The following is a 20,543-nucleotide window of genomic DNA, read 5'->3' on the forward strand; positions in this document are numbered from 1 at the left end:
CATTTGTGTTTCTTTCTGCTACACTGGTGTTTTTTTCTCCCCAGCTGAAGACTTGAATAAATATTTTGATTTTCTGTTATTGCCGACGATTACTGCATCTTCTTATTTAACTTATGTCTTCTTTCCAAGCGAGAATATCCAGGTTTCGGTTGGATCTATTTTAAGGTGAATTGATTAACCAGCATAATAATACATTAATATGTTTCTTTTTAATTATTATTATTATTTTAGTCTAAAATAGTTACAGAACACATGAAGTAGAATCCCTAGTAAACCCCCTTGTCTCTTGGATGTGTGTGTGTTCCATTCTTCCCTGGTAGGGGAATCTGCCCCCAGACTACAGAATCAGCCTAATCGATATTGGCCTGGTGATCGAGTACCTGATGGGAGGGGCTTATCGCTGCAACTACACGCGCAAGCGCTTCCGGACGCTCTACCACAACCTCTTTGGCCCAAAGAGGGTGAGGCTGGCTCCAATTCCATTTCCTGGCTTCTGGGGAGGTCTAGGATGCAGTAGATTTGGAGTGTGGCTGCTTCCTTGTCTGCAAGGGGGAAATCAGATAAGAAGGCAGCTGTCCTGCCTCTTCTTCCCTCTGCCATCAAATCTGTTTAAAAAAGAAAAAAAATGTACTGAGTGTTACACTCTTTCTTTTTCTCACTAGATCCAATTCAAATCAGAAACTGGCATTGAAAGTGAACTTTTTTAGCTTTTATACATTCTGTGAATTGAGATGACATGCTCAACTTCTAAATAAGTCTTTTGGTACATTAAAAAAAAAGTAATTTTTTCATTTAAAACAGTAAACCTTAATGATTGGAGAATAGTAATTATATTCAAATAATCAGACGGTAAAGAATCCATCTGCAATGTGGGAGACCTGGACTCGATCCCTGGGTTGAGAAGATTCCCTAGAGCGGGACACGGCAATCCACTCCACTATTCTTGCCTGGAGAATCCCCGTGGACAGAGGAGCCTGGCAGGCTACAGTCCACGGGGTCACAAAGAGTCGGATACCACTGAGTGACTAAGCACAGCACACAGCACAATCTTATCTACTTTATCAGTGTTCAAGATTTTTGGTCTTGGGATCTATCCATACCTTTAAAATTATTGAGGACTCCCCCCCAGTGGTTTTTATCTATGTGAGTTCTATTTAGCTCTATAATTTGCTGAGATGCCTTCTCTTCCACCTTGGTCTGCACGTGTTTTGCACATTCCCAGTGTGACCAGCGGTGCTGCTATGTGTGCTTACACTTACCATGCCACTGAGTGCCCTTTGACCTCAACAAATGTCCCTCTGGCCCCATTCACCCTTGCTCTACTGGTCAGCTGCAAAGAGAGATAGCCAGCATGAATCATCTCAACATATAATATTTCTGAATAATACCCCAAGTCTCCATATTGCAGCAGTCTTTCAGAGGTTTGAGGAACACCTCATCGTTTGATTGAAAGTCTCATTGTTCACTCAAGTGCTTGATGTCTAGAAGATGTCGACCAAGCAGGATGGTTTTAGAAAGATGGAAAAAATCTTGGTCTATAAAAGAGATTATAAACCTGCAGGGTCTACCCTTTAGGCAATCTCATTATACGTCTCTAGTTTCCTAATTTTCTGTAATTCACCAAAGTCACTAAATTTGTAATTCTCTTAGAATTTCCATAAAGAGCTTCCCCTGTGGTGTTTTATTTAGTGAAATGAGTAAATGCTATACAGTACAATAGATTTGTTCCATTACCTATTTAAGATACATTAGGATTCTTTTCTTACCTCTATAAAGAAAGATCTAACTTTGTGCATAAAATTTTTTTAACAGCCCAAAGCCTTGAAACTGTTGGGAATGGAGGTAAGTGTTTGTTCAAATTATTAGTGTCAATTTTTTATTCTCTTTATTACATGTTTTAAATATATATATGTTCATTCCAGTGGTAGGACTTAGTACATGATTCTAAAATAAGGAAGTGACATTTTTCCCGGTGACAAGGGGGTAGTCACAGTAGCTTTGAAAATTCTATCATGAGGTTATATTAGCATTGCAAACAAAAAAAATCATATTTGAAATACTAACTTGAAAACCAAGAAAGCATATAGGTTCCAGTAAGTGAAATCTACTCATTCATGGGTGCTTACAAATGGCAACAGACCCAAAGGCCAGAAATTCTTCATAAATGCATCTAACGAAGTATGCAGAAACTCGAGACAGAGTATCTGTCTCCCATCTTCTGTTCATGTGGTTATTACCCTATATCCAGTTGCAAGTATAGGATGTCCTTGTCCTTTCAGCAGAAAGGGTAATGCTGTCCATCACGAGGTACAAATGACCCTACCTGTAGAGGAAACGAATAGATGAAAGTTTTGTTTTGTTTTTTAAAAAGTCCATTGAGAAAGACTTGTTTAAAATTAAAGTCTAACACTGACATGTTCTCATAGGACTGTGCTTCTGCATTTATTATAGCTTGTTTTAAAGTTAGGCATGCATGAACTTGTGAGTTCTTTTAGAATAGAAGCTAGGATAGTTCATTTCTTTCTGTATCTATCCCAGGGCTGGGCTAGTAGCAGATACACAGGAACTATTTACTGAATTGATTGGATTCATTTCTAACTTCATCTCTATGCTTTTTCCCTAAAATTACAGGATGATGTTCCCTTGAGGCGAGGAAGAAAGACAACCAAGAAGCGTGAAGAAGAGGTGGACATTGACTTGGATGACCCTGAGATCAACCACTTCCCTTTCCCTTTTCATGAACTGATGGTGTGGGCCGTCCTGATGAAGCGGCAGAAGATGGCCCTGTTCTTCTGGCAGCATGGCGAGGAGGCCATGGCCAAGGCCCTGGTGGCCTGTAAGCTCTGCAAAGCCATGGCCCACGAGGCTTCTGAGAACGACATGGTAGATGACATCTCTCAGGAGCTGAACCACAACTCCAGGTTGGACAGTCCCACAAATGGGGTGGTCAGGGGAAGAGAAGGGAAGATGGGCCCCAAACACTGGTTGTCTGAGCTACCCAGTACTTTAAGAGGAGGCAGTATCAACCCAATGGTGCACACAGAAGATGGACACAGACAGTTAACATCTGTGGTACACAGTGCTAGATACAGAGGAACACACAGATGCATAGATTTCATTTCATCCTCTTAACTGCCCCAAGAGGTAAGTCCCCTTAAAATACATACTTTACACCTACAGAAAATGAGACTGAGAATTTATGTAACTCGCCCAAGATCACACACTTGTGGTTAACAAGGCTTAACTATGAACTGAGGTCTGTTGCATTTAAGAAAATACACTGTACTCTGATTTGTGGATCTGCCTCACCCATCCATATGCCTTGAATCTGGGGCCCTGAGTGCAGGGATCATGACTAATTTGACTTACACCCCCATTTCTAAACTCCATATCTGGCACACAGTAGATGCTTAATGGTGTTGGCTGGGTGAATGAATGAATAGACTAGACCCCATGAGGAACAACTAAACCACACACGGCTTGGCCATCGGGTTGCCACTTTCATCATCTAAGTCTCCAAGATCGCCAAAAGACAGCTCCTTATGCTCTCTCTTTCAGGGACTTTGGCCAGCTGGCCGTGGAGCTCCTGGACCAGTCCTACAAGCAGGATGAGCAGCTGGCCATGAAACTGCTGACGTATGAACTGAAGAACTGGAGCAATGCCACGTGCCTGCAGCTTGCGGTAGCTGCCAAGCACCGTGACTTCATCGCGCACACGTGCAGCCAGATGTTGCTCACAGACATGTGGATGGGTCGGCTCCGGATGCGCAAGAACTCAGGCCTCAAGGTCAGTGCTCCCAGAAGGCTCTGTCGGCTATGAGGCCCAGGGGTTGGTGGGAGTTTTCCAAGCCAAATCTGCAGTGGTAGTAGGTGTCCTCTTAACTCAGGAGGGGACTTCTAAGCCCCACCTATGCATCAGAATCTTCTGTATAATTGGGCTTTTGTAAAGTATGGAAATGAGGGCCAACCCCAAATTCTGCTAAATCAGAACATCTAGGTAGGACTTCCTGCCAGTCCAGTGGTTAGGACTCCATGCTTCCACTGCAGGGGGCACCGGTTTGATCCCTTGTTGGAAAACTAAGATCCCACCCGCCGTGTGGCCAGACCAAGAGGAAAAAACAACAAAAAAAGAGCCTCTAGAGATAGTATGCATAGACAGTAATATTTCTCAGAATACCCACAGGTGACAATCACACACCGGTACCATAGAAGGTACCATTTACTCTGTCACAAGCCATGCTACACCAGGAGACACTTACCTGGACAACCTTTTACCTCCATGCAAGCCTGAACACCTTGGCCCTCCCTTGGCACCATGTCATAAAGAGACACTGGCTCCTATCAGCTAAACTTAAGACATTTTTTAAATGAAATAAAAATGAGATAGATTTATATGTAAAGATGCTGCCAGATAATCCTGATCTATTCTTCAGTGAAGAAAAACAAGTTGCAGACCAATATGTAGCCTGAGACCATATTTTGTTGTTTTTTAAAGTGCATGTACAGGTATAGTTCTATCCATATAACTTCATATTTTAAAAAAACAAAAAGGATACACAGTAAACTTTTTGTAGTGCTTATCCCTGGGTTGAAAATATAAGAAATAGGATAATCAATGGCTTTCGATTTTTTTATGTTTTCTTCTGTGTTTTACAAGGAAAACATTAAACTGAAAGAGTTTTTTAAAAGACAAAATGGGGAAAGGAGGAGATTGAAAGAATGTTTAAAATGCTTTATTTGTTTAGTTTGTAGCTGTTGCAACTGAAACCAGCCAGGCTTATATTTACCTAGAACAACCTGATCTAGGTGACTCTGAGGTCAGCCCAAAACAAAAGGGCCACCAAACCAGAGCAATCTGCTGACACCACCCTGATAGAACCAGCACCTCTCCCCCACCCACCCTGTCTGTGGGATCTTGGCCCAGAGTCACAGAAGGGTTCCATGAAGTGGGTCATGGGCATTCCAGCACCACACTACAAACAATGCCAAAACTGGCTCTCAGCTCTGAGGACAGGGTGTCATGTGCCCTGAAGGCTGCCAGGCCTGCCATCTGAGCCTTCCCAGGCCTGCCAGGCACCCTGAGGCAGGGTCACCACTCTCCCCTTTCCCTTAGCTGCTCTCAAGTCCCTGGGCACTGAAGCACAGGCTGTCCTTGCCTCCTTACTTGAGGATCATTTTTACTTGCCCTTTATGGCCTCTCTTAGCCCGTCATGTTGGTACACTTTCTTCAAGGAAGGTTGTACTCAGAAGCTTGTACATAAACCATTTTGGGATTGAGGGAAGAGATGGGAGAAGATTTAGGAAGCACAAATCAGGTGTCAGAAACTTGGTCCTGGGAAACAATGAGGTTCTGGATCTCTCGTGTGCTTGGTAGTGAAACACAGTGCTGGGCCTCCTGGGGCGTGGTGCAGGGGGCTTCTCATAGTGATACAGAGCCCATATGTGTGTGTGTGTGTGTGTGTGTGTGTGTGTGTGTGTGTGTTACTGCTGGATAATACGAAATGCTGCGGGATGCTAAAATGAATAACATGCTTTCTTAAACAGATTTTCTTGAGGTCAACTTAGGACAGTATTTTTTACAGAGATAACCAGATGATACATAATCAATTCCACTTGGCATATTAGTAAATAAATGCCAGTGGACATAACATATGAATTGATTTCACAGAGCTAAGTGCTATCACGCTACTAACTGGGAATCTGAATTTTTTCCTATATTTGCCTTGGGTAGGGTCTTTTTCCTCAGTTTCCTCTGTGCAAAGTAGGTGTTAATTGGGTAAGATGTATTTGAATAAGATGCTTTGTTTTGCCAAAATCAGACTGAGCTACTGTGAGTTAACAGCTCCCAGTCACGTGGGCAGAAGGAATTCTCTTAGCATGAATGGGCTTAGTTATTCAGATATGCAGGTCCTCACTCTGGGCACACCCAACACTCCTACACCCACACATGCCCACAAACACAGACCCCACACCCCAGGTGTTCTGATTCTAAGCAACCACCCTTATCTTAATCCTTTAAATGTGATTATTATTATTATCATTATTATTGCTTTAGGTAATTCTGGGAATTCTACTTCCTCCTTCAATTCTCAGCTTGGAGTTCAAGAACAAAGATGACATGCCCTATATGACTCAGGCCCAGGAAATCCACCTCCAAGAGAAGGAGCAAGAAGAACCAGAGAAGCCCACAAAGGAAAAAGATGAAGAGGACATGGAACTGACAGTAAGAAAAATCTATGCTGTTATTATTGGAGGGGAGAACCACTAACCCACCTCTCCCGTGGATATGACTTAAGATTTAGTAACTCTTGGGGTCACCTTCCCACCAGTTACTTCCATTTAAGTATTGAGAGCAGGGTATTATAAAAGTGTCTTCTCGAGGACTTCCTTGCTAGCTCAGTGACAGGTTCAATCCCTGATTAGGGAACTAAGATCCCACATGCTGTGTGCTATGCATCCTCTCCGCCCCCAGAAAAAGTGTCCTCTCTATGCTCAAGTAACTAAAGGGACTAATTCTAATCCTTTGGCCAGGATAAGTGGCACTCAACAACCCAGTGAAATTCAAAAGCAACACACTCTGAATTTTCCAACCAGGCGATACTTTATAAACAACCAGGTGATGTGGCAGTCTTAGCACATGAAGAGGAAAGGGAATCTGATTTGGGAGCAGTCGGCTCCACTGAGCTGAAACTGTTGTACTGATCAGAAGCTAAGCCTTTATCTGTCTTCGAGGTCAGGCTCACAAATGGAGGACTAATTGAATTTTGAGGTTTGTATGGAAGGCTTTTATTAGCTCTTCCTGGTATAATTATAGAGCATGGATCCTTTGTTCTGTAGGGGGATTGGGGGCAGCTGGGCATGGGACAGCTTCCCACAACTCTAACTGGAGAGCAGTGTGACTGCCACTGGATTGTATTCAAAGTCTAAAAATATCACAGGCTGTTAAAGGGACAAACAAGGCTTCAGAGCTTTGGTGACATAAGGCAACAACTCCTTAGAACTTCCTGGATATCCCCCAGCCTCCACCATCACTCTGACCAGTGACCGTGATGAGCCAGAAGAAGTTGTTTGGGGAGAAAATAAAAACTGGTTTTGCTCAGGTGACAAAAGGCCTTTGGATTATTATCCTCATGGGAACACCCTGTGAATTGTTTTTCCTCCAGATAAATGCCCTTTCCTTCCAGCAGGTTCTTCTTAAAGATCTATTCACAGGCATATTCCCAGCCCCAAGTACAACAGTGTATAAGCATCAGGCCACAGCTTTTCACTCACTGAGTTGAAGTCCAGTGTTTGCTTTCAGTTTCAGGATCCTTCTATAAATCAGTGGAGGCATCTGCTTCCCTCTATGTTAGGATCAAATGACTGTCTTCCTAAATATCTGACCTTAATTTTGGCCTCTGAACCCCTTCAAGTATAGGAAATCATATTTTGATCATTAGCAGAAACATTGGTGGTAGTAATATCGAATCTTTATTAAATACTTCAGCAGAACCCTGCCCCATCACCTATTCACAGTAGGACCTCAGGCACAGTTTCTTAACCTCTAATATGAGAATAACAACATTATTATTAATAGCTCACAGGTACATGTAAACAATGTGAAAAGCTTACATGTAACTAATGTATACTTGTGCCTATCATGAGATAAATGTTTGTTAATGTTGTTATAATGGTGTTAAATGCTTTACTTAACTCATGGAATCCTCAGAGCAAGTTCGCAAAGTAGGTACTACTGTTATACCATTTTACAGATGAGGAAGCTGAGATTCAAGATAGGTTAAGTGGCCCAAGGTTATCCACCTAATTAGTTCCAAATTAGTTTGACATGGCCTTGACTTTGGCGTACATCCTAGGAGGGCTCAAAGTAGGAAACTAGGAAGGTAGTCAGAAGCTAAGGCAGTATTCTTTCTGGTTGGGTCTCAAGGAGGAAAACAGAGACAGCTCCCTCTCCTGCTCCGTTCAGAGTTTTGAGGATCTGATGTTTCAAGAAGCCACAATGAAAGGTGCATCTCTGGACTGAAAGCAAATTTTGCTTCCCAGAGAATAGCCCCTGCTGTTGCCTACTGAGAACCCAAGTAGAAGATACCACAGTAGCATTAATGCCTGAGCTGATTCTCCACAGGCTAAAACAGCAGGGAGAATGAAAGGAAGGAAGGGACTAATGGGCTGGCAAAATCAGAGTTGGACAGCACCTTTTTTTAATGTGGTGCTTCTTTAGACCCTAATGACAAGTTCTGTTACTGCTGGGCCACTGGTCTCAGCTCACTCTGAACAGAATTGGAAAATGCAACTTGTTGACAACTCCACTGCCTTCATAGGACTGATATTTGAGCTTCTGTGTTAAACCGATGTATCCTCTCTTGGAATAGAACATTTTCCCTTGGCCCTTCCAAAGTTGTACATGAAATACCAGCCTCAGTTTGCTTCAGTTTAATAGCCTTCAATAGCTTAGTTCACCTCAAAGGATCTTTCCCAGACTTGATATCCGTGTCCAGCCAGCAAAGATTCTGAAATCCGTGTTGTGCAGTCTTGTCTGTATTCGACCCTGTTGCAATCTGCTTTAAGAAATGTAGCCAAAGGAAATGTTTGACTGCTGGAAAAAGAAATAACAAAATCAGCAAGTTAAGCTGCTTAGGCTGGAATTAATGAAAGGCCAAAAGTGCTTTACTTAAACCATGAAGGACAAGCCTCTCAGAAATGCACTCACTTTGAAATATTTTTTAATATTTACAGCAAAATAGATTGTCCTTTATTTTTGTTTTACCTGCCTTGCCAGGTAAGTGTCTTGAATTTTGCCTGATAAAGTCTCAATATATCCAGAGACCAAGGGCATTGTTGTAACTGTTGAAAAAGCCACTGTCCCTAGAGTTTACCCCAAGATGCTATTCTCTGAGATGCCTAAAACGCTCCAGGCTGCCTTTACTCTCATCTAAGTGTCTACCAAAATGTATTTTGACGCTGTATTTTTGAGCATATAAATAAACAGAAGTAGGATAATTGTGTCACATAGGTTATAAATTATAGAAGGCAAATATCATGTACCTTTAGAGTTTCTTGAGGTTAATGATCAATATTTGTAGAACCCTATTGCTGTCTAGTGTTTATCATGAAGATTGATTCAGCTCACTGATCAAAATAAATACTTAGATAGGCCATAGTATGGAGTCTAACTTATTCATTAGTTCAAGGTAGTTTTCCAGCCAGAGGGTCAATAAAGGAATGGAAATTACCCTCTCCTGTAATTCTCTGGTTACAGGTAAATCATGTGTGATTGTTACATATTTAAGTAAAGTGAATACTTGAGGTAATGACAGAAATAGTTGAAACTAATATTTCATATTGTGGGTAAGGTGGTTTGAAGCCAGAACCAACTGTTGGTTGTCTCCATTACCAACTTCAGGGTAAATTATTTTGGTGATTAGATCTTCAATTTTAAACCCTTATTCCTAGTACTTTTTCTTCTCCCAAGCCCTTGTCAGTCTCTGAGTAGTTGTAAGATTCTACCCTGTTCTCACACTTAATAAAAATTTCCTTTGCCAAACATTGTAGAACTAACCTTATTTAGAACAACATAGAAAGAATTAAAGCCAAGAAATATGGTATAATAGATCCCTAATATCACACTTTTTTCTGGTGAGAGATCCCAACTAAATCATTTCAGTCAAGAGAATCTGAGAAAGTCTTAGTTCACTTTAAAGACCAGCTAATATTTACTGGGGCTTCCCTGATGGCTCAGTGGTAAAGAATCTGCCTGCCAATGCAAGAGATGTAGATTCGATCCCTGGGTAGAGAAGATCCCCTGGAGAAGGGAATAGCCACCCACTCCAGTATTTTTGCCTGGGAAATCACATAGACAGAGGAACCTGGCAGGCTACAGTCCATGGGGTCGCAAAAACGTCAGACATGTCTTAGCAACTAAACAACAACAATATTTACTGAGCACTTATTAAATGCCAGATGCTGATTGATTTGTAGACCAACCCTCTATCAGGTGCTATTACTACCCTTATTTTACAGTTAAAAAGAACTAAATCTCAGGTTAAAATAATTTGCCCAATGTGCCACAGATGCTAAGTGTCCAGATTAGGACCAATCTTCTTTGTCAATGCCTGCCTTTTTTCAAGTTCTGCCTTTTTTGTGACATTTAATCACTGTTGTTCCTGCTGCTGTCAATAGTGAGAAGGAAATAATTGATTTAAGGAAATCTGCAACAACTTAAAAATGAGGTCCTTTTCAAGTCAGGCCTGACTTCTAGTCCTGCCTGGTTGACTCTCCTATGCAGAGGAATGTAGAGTGCCCGGGAATCACCAAACTAAGGCTTCCCAGGGTTTGAAATCAGGAAACCAAGGCATATGCCTAAAAGTTGAATAGATGCTCCTAACCTAAGCTCAGGCACTTCAGATACCTAAACCTCTTGAATGTCCATAACCCTTGGACAAATAAGGCATTACTAGTCTAAGGTACCCTTGACTTAAGAGTCATTAGCATGAGTAGAGAACCCAGACCTGCCTGTCTCATGATAAAACAAAAAAGGGGTTGGGAGGAATGAGAGGTTCCTGGTCTTTCCAGGTTATACTTTTTCTGTCTCTCAGAACTTTGGGTATCTTCCAACACCTCATCTTCCAGAGGTTCCAGGGAAGAAGAGACGAGAACAATCAAGAAATATCCCTAAGGCCTTCCATCCCAGGCGAAGGATATACAGATTCTATGTATAATGCAAATGCACACCTAGGGAAGGCACGATCTCCAAATCTCTGAGGACCCTGAACAAAGCTCTCAGGTTCTGGGAACACACTTTCCCATCTGTAAAATGAGCATGTTGAACTGCCTGCTCTCCAGAACCCTGCTGTGATGCTATGGGTCCTCTTCCACCGTAGGCGATGTTGGGAAGAAACAACGGGGAGTCCTCCAGGAAGAAGGATGAAGAAGAAGTTCAGAGCAGACACCGGTTCATCCCCCTGGGCAGAAAAATCTATGAATTCTACAATGCACCCATTGTGAAGTTCTGGTTCTACACTGTAAGCATCTTTCCTTTTCTCCTTTTTAATGGATGGCCAACAAAGAGCCAACGTCAGTTTCTCATGCACCTGGGTGGTTTCTTCTGCAAGTCATAATATAAGGACCACACAGGCAGGAATAACAGTCCTAAGACCTTGCTTTTTCCTATAGCTTTGCAAGATTTGTGGAGCTTGTGAGGCAGCTTCCACAGTTTCTATATTTCTCCTCCTTCCAGAAAATAAAGGAAATGGTAAAAGAGCTAACAGAAATAGAAATGAGATGAATATGAGTCAAGTCTAGAAGGGAAATAGAGGTCCTTTTACAAAATGCTTCCATGTTCTGGATGGATGAGTGCTGGATCAGAGTTGCCGATTTTAGATGTCAATCCTGGTTTTAGGGGGACCATTGGTGGGCTGAGCAGAGTGTTAGAAGGAAAACCACTAAAGATGGGGATCAGAAGTGTGTAATTACTCCCAATATAATACGTCATCAAACAACCTTTCTTGCTCTGACGCAAGCAACATGCAAACAAAACAGCAAAAAACATGTAAAGAAACCTACAATCACAGCAAATACTGTCCAGTGAGCATACCCTGCAAATATTTTCTGCCCACAAGATGAAAGATTATCCCTGAAATAGCCTCCTGATAGGGGAGAAATGGCCTGACCGCTAGTTTTCTGCCTCTGTTTTTCATGATATTTTAAGCTTAAGGTAAGTTTTGACCCAGGTCATTTCTGCTGCTCTCCAGCCACTGTGGAGTGGTGCCAGATGAAAAGTAGTGCATCTGCATTTTTGGCCTTTCTCACAACCAGCTACACACGAGTCACTTGAGTCAGCAGCAGGATAATCCGAGTCTGAGGCCGAGATGACGCAAATGACTAGATGAGGTCCTTTTTGTGTGGTCCTGTGTGCTGACACTCAGTGATGACTTTAAGCCAGGCTTTCCCAACCTCATCACTATTGGCATTTGGGGGCAGAATAATTCTTTGTTAAGGAGGGCTGCCCTGTGCATTGTAACATGCGGAGCAGCATCCTGGCCTCTGTCCACTAGGTGCCAGTAGCAGTCTCCAACCCCACATGTGATAAACATACTGTCTGAGACATTGCTAGATGTCTCCTCTCGGGGTAAATGGCACATGTTGAAAATCACTGCTTTAAAGCACACCCTTAAAAGAGGATGAGAAAGTATCAAAATATAAATAAAGTAAAAAGAAGTAAAAATTTTAATTTGTTAACATTAAAAAAAGAAAAATACTCTCCCCTCCAAAAAAATAACTAAGGGATGCAAAAATCATTTCTATTTATATATTGCATGCAGATATTTGTTATTTTCTGACAACCAGTGGCAAGCATGGACTTTGGAGTCAGACAGCCTAAGTAGAAATCCTGTCCGGGCCTCTTTATTATAGTGTGACCTTAAGCAATTTACTTTAACACTCTGTTCCCAATTTTCTTACGATGAGGATAATAATAGTACCTGCTTTATAAGTATTGGTAAAGATTAAATGTGTTAAAATATGTAAAGCACTTAGAACAGTGCTTGGAACACATTAAGCATAAGATAAATGTAACTTGTTATTCCTAGGCTAGACCAATTGCAGAGCAACAGTGTTTTATTCATCCGTCCACTCAACAATGATAGACTATCATTTATTGAATACCTACTATGAGGCACTCTGCTAGGTGCTTTATATATACTTTTCCTAAACTAACAGTTTTATCAAGATAATGTTTTTTATCGTATTTTATGCCCAGGTCTGCCCTTTCTCTTATATTAGACTGCTTTAATTGTCTCAGCCTAGGTCAGAATTTGGCAAACCACAGCTCATGGGTCAAATCCAGCCCACGGCCCATTATTATGGCCTGTGAGCTAAGAGTGTTTTTTATATTTTTAAAGAGTTAAGATAAAACCAATTGAAGATGAATTTGTCACACATGAAATTCACATGTAATTCATATGTCCATAGATAAAGTTTTACTGGGACACAACCCAACCCATTCATTTACCTATAATCTGGCTGCTTTTATGCCCCAACTGTTGAGTTGGTCACTTGCAATAGAGACCATTTGACCCACAAAAACCTTAAACTATCTTAACTATCTGGTCCTTTATAGAAAATGTTTACAGATTCCTTTTCTAGAGCATAAAAGAAGCCAATAGAAGTAGTAGTTTCAGGAATATCTATCACCTGTATAGAGTACATGATTCTTTTATCCTTCTGAGTCATCTTTTTTTTTTCTTGTGTTCTGTATTAATTTTAACTTCCTTGATTTTTCTAGTTCCCTTCACGTAGCTGAGGCAGTTTGTTAGCCACGAATATTTTTAGATCACAAATGCCCTGGCAATGGTTCTGAGCCTTATTCACATACTGGAATCACCTGCAGTGCTAAGAAAAAAAAAAAAAAAACACCTGGGTTCTATTTAATCTATATTTTAAAAGATTCGTGGGTTCTTTTTCCTGGAGATTCTAATGTTGTTGGTCTGGGGCACAGCCTAGACATCAGGATATTTCAAAGCTCCCAAGTGGTTGTAATGAGTAGCCAGGGATGAGAACCATTACTCTAGACAAAGGGCTGAGTTTTCAGCCTGGTATTTCTTAAACTTCCATGATGATAAAGGATTGTGTTAGAAATGCAAATTCCTGACCCTATCATAGCCCTACTAAATGAATCTCCAGGGAGGAGCCTGAGAGGCTCTTTTCAGTTCTCAGGTGAGTCTTATAGTCTGGGAAGCACAGGGCACACTGCTTTCCTTGTACAATATACTGCAGGTTGTGGGGCTACCTCTTTGAGAAGGAGGGAGGGCATGTGTCCAGCTCCTTTCTTCATGGCTGACTGGATTACCCTCCACATACTCCTTAGACCGATGTTCCAGTTATGTCCAATTGTGTTTCCACAATGATTTCCAGAAATCCATGTGCACTGACAAAGCCCAGGCCTCAAGGAAGTAAATGGAGATGTAGAGTGGCAATTGTGAAATGCAGCTGTAAATCAAAGGGCCCATTTGCTTTTGTTTCTTGTCTGTAAGAGTAGTTCCCACCCCAATTTCCAAAAGTATCCCATTCTACATTCCCAAGGTTCTGAAAGGTAAGGCACACCTCACTTCCACATAAAGTGAGTTCCTGTCTTAGCAAGTTTCCAGAGAGCAGGTTGAGTCCTCTTCTGTTCCAGCTGGTTCCCAGACTGGCTTGTGTGAGAGCCTGTTCCTAGGGCCCAGTTGGAAAGGACACCAGTTCAAGGTACCAGTGGTGCCAGGTCAGAGGGCACCACTGTGCTCTGGGCTTTTCCAGCAGGAGCAGACTCCTTCATCTGCCGACAGCATGCAGCCCTTCCACTCTCTTGTGGCAGTAGGAAAAGGCCCGGGAAGAAATGAGGAATGGCCAAGCCCCACCAGGGACCCCCAGGCAGCTTCAGCAGGCTTTGGTTGCTTACTTTTCATACTTTAGGAGTCATGCATCTTGGTTAATGGAAATTTTATAAAAATACATAAGTAAATAGATTCTTAAAGGATTCCCACTAACCTAAGAATCATAAGGTTATGTTTCTTTTCAAAATTATGGAATTCTACCCACAGCCTGTTAAAGCTTACAGGATATATACAAGTATGTATATATATGAATATATATTCACACATACACCCACAACCATTAAACCATGTTCTGTTAGGGTAATGTGCAGCAAGGCCCCATGAATGTTAGCGAGTTCTAGGAGAGGTTTTTTCTAAGACAGCAGCCTGTCCTCTATTGTACCATTGAAACATATTCAAAGCCCTATTTTTGGAAGTCCATATTTTGAGAGTTGTCCCCAAATAGTATATTGCAGCTTGATATTGGAAAGGAAAGCATTGTAGAGTAGTTATGATTTAAAAAATAGGCAGGAGCTAAAAGAGAAGGTCCTGGAGGAAGCATAAGCCATGAGGTCAGTTTAAAAAAGAAAAAAGAACAGAGGTATGAATAATGAACAGGGGTAAAAAGGAAGGACTGAGGTAAGCAGAGGTAGAAGAATTGAAGTTTCTTGAAAATAGAGGTGCATAATAATATCAGCCACCATTCAGTGGGCTGCGTCAGGAGAGAGATGCATATTCCAGTCTCTCTATCCTTGCAAAAGCTCTGCAGGGTCAGTTGCAAATATCTCCATTTCACAGAAGGAGTCCCAGGCAGGCGAAGTGATTTGCACAAAAAGATACAGCTGAGTGGAGGATTTTTAAATCCAAGTGTCACTGACATCTACATTCCTTCCACCAAACACTAGTCCTTCTGCCAAACAAGTACACTGTACCTGTATTTACAGGACAGAGGCAGATTGAAGGAGTTATTTAAGTATTAAAATGAAGAGGTTCTGGAAGAATTGTGTGTGTGTCACTGGGCCTACTTATGACGAGAGAAGATAATGGTTTGGAAAGTTTTGCAATGAAGTAAGTAAAATGACAAAACCTGGGTGGTTAACAAGGCCCACCAGAAGCAGTGGAATTTGATCCAACAAGGAGAAAGAAGCAACTAAAAAGAGAAGGGTTTCAGGTCAGAAGGAGGCTGAGAGTATATTTTAGCATTTAACCATTAAAGTCCTTTCCTTGCGTTTTGTAAAATACAGAACTCACAGGGACTAGAGAGTGGATGCCAATATATAATGGTAAACAAGAACCATATAAAACAAATTACACCTTAAACACCATCCTATACGTTTCACACTGAGTAGACAAGATTCTTTTCAGGTGAGGTTTTCATAGTGTGCTAATGATCTCAATGTGGGTGGGGTAGGAGCCAAAGCGTGGTTATAAAGAGTAGTCCTTGGGCGGGGTGGGTGTACAGGAGTGAATCTCGCAAGAAGAGAAGGAGCTCTGCTGACTCTTCAGCATCTGTTCAGCTGCCCTCTCACTTTCATACGTGATCTCCAACATGTATATGCATATGCCGGCCCTTCGAGAGATGAGAAATAGCTGTGTCTGTAAATCCATCAACATAACAAGGTCTCAGAAAATGTCTATAAGTCTTATTCAGGATCTGTGTATTCATTTGTTTTTAAAAAGGAAAGGGAAGGAGGGGGAAGAAAGAAAAAGGAAGATGAAAAAGAAGGGGAGACAAAAAAAGGGGGGAAGGAAAAAACACAGAAAAAGAGAAAGGGGGAAGGAAAAAAGAAAATGGGAAGCAAAAAGGGAAGGGGGAAAAGTAAAGAGGAAGGGAAAAAAGAAGGAAAGGCGGAAGAGAAAAAAAGAGGGTAAGGAAAGAAGAAAAGAGGTCCATTAGGAGAGAAATCATTGTTTTTCTAGCTCTGCAGGGCTGCCAGTACCCCTGTGTCCCCAGCCAGGCTGCATGTTTTTCCACCTTCTAAGCAGCCTCCAGGGCTCCAGAATCACCCTGTACCTCCAGAATTCTCAAGGTCTCAATCCTTTTGCCCACACCATTTCCTATTCTTTGCTAAGCTCTAAAGAGTGCAGATTTGAATTACTCACTCAGTTCCTATTCACAGCCCCTGAGGCCCCTAAAGTTAGCAAGTACAATACTCAACTTGAAGCCTCACCTAGAAAAGGCTTAGCTCTTTGCCACTGCCCACCCTAGAATGAATTTTTTCCTCAGCCTCTTATGTAAGAGCCTCGCCAGCCCTCCCTCCTACTCTCCACTCACTAGACATACCTGAGTCCTCCAGTGACAGTCACCAAACCTGAACCCTGAGGAGTATTCTGGGACACACTGCCACTCAGCCAGTTCCACAGGGTTCAACCTCCAGTGTTCATGCCTCGTGAGAATTAAATCTCACTCCAAGTCACAGTCAGCCTCGCAGACTCATTCTATACATTGCTTGTCTTCTCTTGCTTTGTTTCAAAGGAGAAACCAGGAAGGACTATCCTAGCTTGGATAGGACAGGAAAGTCGTGCCAGGGATGAGGTAAAACCCTCCCAGGGTACTGCCAAGCAAGCACATTAAGATAGAAGGGGAAAAAAAAAAAGTAAACACAGAAGAGAATTAAAGTGGGGCTCCAGGGAAGTCTCAGCTATTTTTATGTTGTTTTCACCAATATACAAGTATAGCATGTGTCTGCCTTTCCTTCTTCTAGACATTTAATCTCCCTGGCATTCTTTAGGCAAAAATTCACTGTGCTGTCCTGGTTCAAGGACGCAAGCCTCATATCTAAGCAAGAGCAGTCCCTGAGAGAAGAGGTTCCCTTTTTAGCCAAGAAGACCCCGGAAATGGGGTAGCTGCAAAACAAAATGGTGCATCGTGACACATTGGTACAAGCAGAATGTGGGGACCCGAGACATGCAAGGTTCAAAAGGAAGACTGAATATCAACTCTTTCAAATATTATGGTCTTTTAAAATTCTTTCGATAGTTTAGCACCTAGACGTTCGTTTCATTGTGAATAATTGGTCCTGCTTGCTGACCTTGTCGTGTCCTGCTGCACAGCGCCCTTGCCCAGGGGCAGGGCTCCCAGGTCTTCGCAGCCAGAGACTGTATTGTGTTTCCTTACAGCTGGCGTACATCGGATACTTGATGCTGTTCAACTATATCGTGCTAGTGAAGATGGAGCGCTGGCCTTCTACCCAGGAATGGATCGTCATTTCCTATATTTTCACCCTGGGAATAGAAAAGATGAGAGAGGTAACCATTTTCCTAAAAGAAAACAGAGGAGAAAGACAGTGGTTAGTTTCCTCTCTGAATGGAGGGGAGTAAGGAAGGTTGGGGTCTAAATTAAGCCGGAAACGATTTCTCTAATGCTGCCACAGAAATAAGGGACTTGATTTCGACCACTAGAGACAAACCTGGGAGGCTTCAGTGTGTGTTTATAAGACTGTCACTTCACGTATGCTTGGGATCTAATCTATATTTTCTGGAGCATCACTCTTGCCCCAAGAAACTTCCAGTTGTCTTCAACACTGTTTACATCTCTCTTTCCTCATCTTGATAAATGTGACTTTTAAATTTATTTTCTACTTAAATTGTTTTTAATCTTTGAATTTTCCACTTTTAATTCCCATTGCAACCCCTTACTTTGGGTCTTTTTGGACCCAGTCTACCAAATACCTATGATTCTGCAAATGCATTTCAGCAGCTCCAGGAGGAACTATGCCTTCGTTAATTTATTCCCTGGCTTATTCCTTCTCAACCTTTATTATCCCCCTGCTGGGCAATAGCCTCTCTACCAGCCCTCGGCAAAATGAGCATATTTCTTGTCCTTCAGGTTGAGGGTGTGGGTCTCTCTCTTCTCTCCCTCACCCCATCGCATTAAAGAAGCCATCAAAATGCCACCCTCTTGTGACGTACTTGAATTCAAGGCTAACCTTGGCCCATCAGATTCAGAGCGTTTATAATAAATGCAGGCAAGCAGTAGTCCACCAGAGGGCTCTGCAACCCTGCCCAACAGGCTCCCAGAGCTGGTTCCCAAGTCCACAGGGATGGCAGGCTTGTGCAATGTGATTCCTCTGCATTTCCCCCTGAAACTAGTCAGCTGGAGAGACTTTCTGGAAGAATTATTCCCTGTCAAGTCCACTGCATTCTCAAGAGCTCTACTTGCTGTACTATAGTCAGTGGGAAAATATATTGGGCTCCATAGAAAAAATAATTCTTACAAACCCACAAATTCACACTTGCCTTCATTACTGCTGCTTGCTGCTAAATTGCTTCAGTTGTTCCAACTCTTTGCGACCCCATGGACTGTAGCCTGCCAGGCTCCTCTGTCCATGGGATTTTCCAGGTAAGAGTACTGGAGTGGGTTGCCATGCCTCTTTCAGGGGATCTTCTCAACCCAGGGATTGAACCCATATCTGCTATGTCTCCTGAATTGGCAGGTGGGTTCTTTACCACTAGCACCACCTGGGAAATTCCTGCCTTCTTTACTAAGTCAGGTTAAAAGGGCCTTACTATCAGGGCTAAAATGTTCTCCTCCAAGAAAAAGTAGGATCATTTTTTAAAAATATGTATAAATAGTTAAGAGCCCTTCCCTTGGGTTTTTTAACTACCTTGGGATATTTAAATTCTAGCCATCACACCCCCATTTTGAGAGTCCCATTTTATAAGGAACAGGATTTTTGTTGTTGTTAATGGATTCCTGTCTACTCTCAGGCTTTCCCATTCATAATGCCTTCCACTTCCTGACCAGTGTTGTGTATTCCCCATTTGTAAACTGAAAACAGTAATAAATTCGCTGTGGTCTTTGTGTAGCTCTCTGAGAACTGAGGCTGCTACTGCTAAGGGCTCTGTTGCTGTGAAGTGCCAGCTCGCTGGCTTTGTGATTTAAAGCCTTAGATGCATTTTCCTTCCCCATGATAAGCAGAAAAGGGAAAGGCTAGAGCAGGGAGACTGGAATCTCTCCAGGGACTAGACTAGAAGAAGACAGGGAGCAGTCTGTACTCCACGGACTGTTCTGGAAGAAGCTGCCAAGCCGGCGGGATGCCAGGAATCTCCAGGCTGGCTATCCATTTCTCCTGAGGCGGCATATAACAGCAGGGAGGGCAGAGCCTGGAGCCCGGGGTCAGCAGGGGGTCAACCAAGAGCCCTTGTTTCCGAGGCAGCTGTGGGACGGGAGGCACTGACCACCTAAGTATCTGACCTTTTCCTCTCCAGCCCCATGAGGTTGCCCCTCGCCCCACATGCTTGAATGCACTAAAGAAATCCTCAGGTGCCAAGGGTCCCGCCTTGAGCCGCCTCACAGTCAGCACGCAGGCCCTGCAGACCTCAGACGCAAAAGCCTGGAAACAGGAAAAATCTGTAGGCTTCTGCACCTCCAGGGACCTACAAGGAGGGCTTTGTGGTTTCACGTTCTGCCAACCCCTTCCCGGCACCACATTCTTCTGCGCGGAGTCAGCCCAGCAAGCCGGGTGATCGCGTAACAGCACGTAACTGCTGCGCCACGCGTGCTCATCCTCCCACTGGGGCCTTTTCCGGCCACTTGTAAGGTAGATGACGCGGCTATGAGGGCGTCCCTCTCCACAGCTGTGGGAACTAAGACTCGGGGATTGAGCAAAGTTTCTGCATCCCACAGCTATAAAAGAGAGCTGGGTCTTAAACCAGACTGACCCGGCCTTAGGCCCACCCTGCCCGTGGTTACAAACTGGGCTGCTCCCTGGATCCCAGGGATCCTAAGAGAGGTCTCACCTCATGCACTATGCTTTTATCTGTTTCTATGTTGAGATTTCACAAAGATACTTTCACTGTTTTTTAAAAAATATTTTACTACAAACCTTAGGAGAGTGTGGGCCAAGGGTTAGAGAAACTATTAATTTAAGACATTCCCAAACCCCTTAGGACACCTACAGGAGCACACACACTGAGTTTGCCTCGTTAGGATGGATGGGGGATGGGGAGCCATCAGGACAACAACTGTAACAGGAATTCCTCAAGGGCTGGACAGTGACTCCAACCTGTGGTCAGCAGCATGACCTGGGAACTTTTAGAAATGTAAATCGTCAGGCCCAGGATCAGGCATATTAAAGCAGAAACTCTAAGGGTGGCCCTCAGGGGACTGCTTTCACCAGCCCTCCAGGTGATTGCAATGCATTCTGAGGGCTAGGGGTTTAGGAATAAGGTACTAGAAGAATGAAGCTACCAGGT

At 42.8% G+C, this 20,543-nt stretch overlaps 1 protein-coding gene and 1 long non-coding RNA gene across 4 annotated transcripts in view; one reads left to right on the forward strand and one right to left on the reverse strand.

Annotated features, from left to right (window-relative positions):
* TRPM3 (transient receptor potential cation channel subfamily M member 3) overlaps positions 1 to 20,543 on the forward strand; it is a 297,803-nt gene that overhangs the window by 207,725 nt on the left and 69,535 nt on the right. Inside the window, exons 12-18 of the mRNA XM_005897493.2 lie at positions 321 to 461; positions 1,813 to 1,842; positions 2,632 to 2,921; positions 3,559 to 3,787; positions 6,056 to 6,223; positions 10,878 to 11,018; positions 17,466 to 17,594. Of these exons, the coding sequence (XP_005897555.1) occupies positions 321 to 461; positions 1,813 to 1,842; positions 2,632 to 2,921; positions 3,559 to 3,787; positions 6,056 to 6,223; positions 10,878 to 11,018; positions 17,466 to 17,594 (1,128 nt within the window). The remainder of the gene's footprint in view (positions 1 to 320; positions 462 to 1,812; positions 1,843 to 2,631; positions 2,922 to 3,558; positions 3,788 to 6,055; positions 6,224 to 10,877; positions 11,019 to 17,465; positions 17,595 to 20,543) is intronic.
* Positions 380 to 20,543, reverse strand: part of LOC138988903 (uncharacterized) — a 40,063-nt gene continuing 19,899 nt past the window's right edge. The window contains exons 2-5 of one of the 3 annotated variants that reach the window (XR_011465149.1): positions 17,378 to 17,570; positions 8,458 to 8,593; positions 2,238 to 2,323; positions 380 to 605 (exon numbers count right to left, since the gene is read on the reverse strand). This is a non-coding gene — a long non-coding RNA (uncharacterized lncRNA). Of the gene's footprint in view, positions 606 to 2,237; positions 2,324 to 8,457; positions 8,594 to 16,629; positions 16,819 to 17,377; positions 17,571 to 20,543 lie in introns of those variants that run through there. The other 2 variants (XR_011465150.1, XR_011465148.1) reach the window with 2 other exon arrangements.

The sequence above is a fragment of the Bos mutus genome, chromosome 8 (assembly GCF_027580195.1).
Source record: "Bos mutus isolate GX-2022 chromosome 8, NWIPB_WYAK_1.1, whole genome shotgun sequence".
In the NCBI taxonomy this organism is placed as follows: domain Eukaryota; kingdom Metazoa; phylum Chordata; class Mammalia; order Artiodactyla; family Bovidae; genus Bos; species Bos mutus.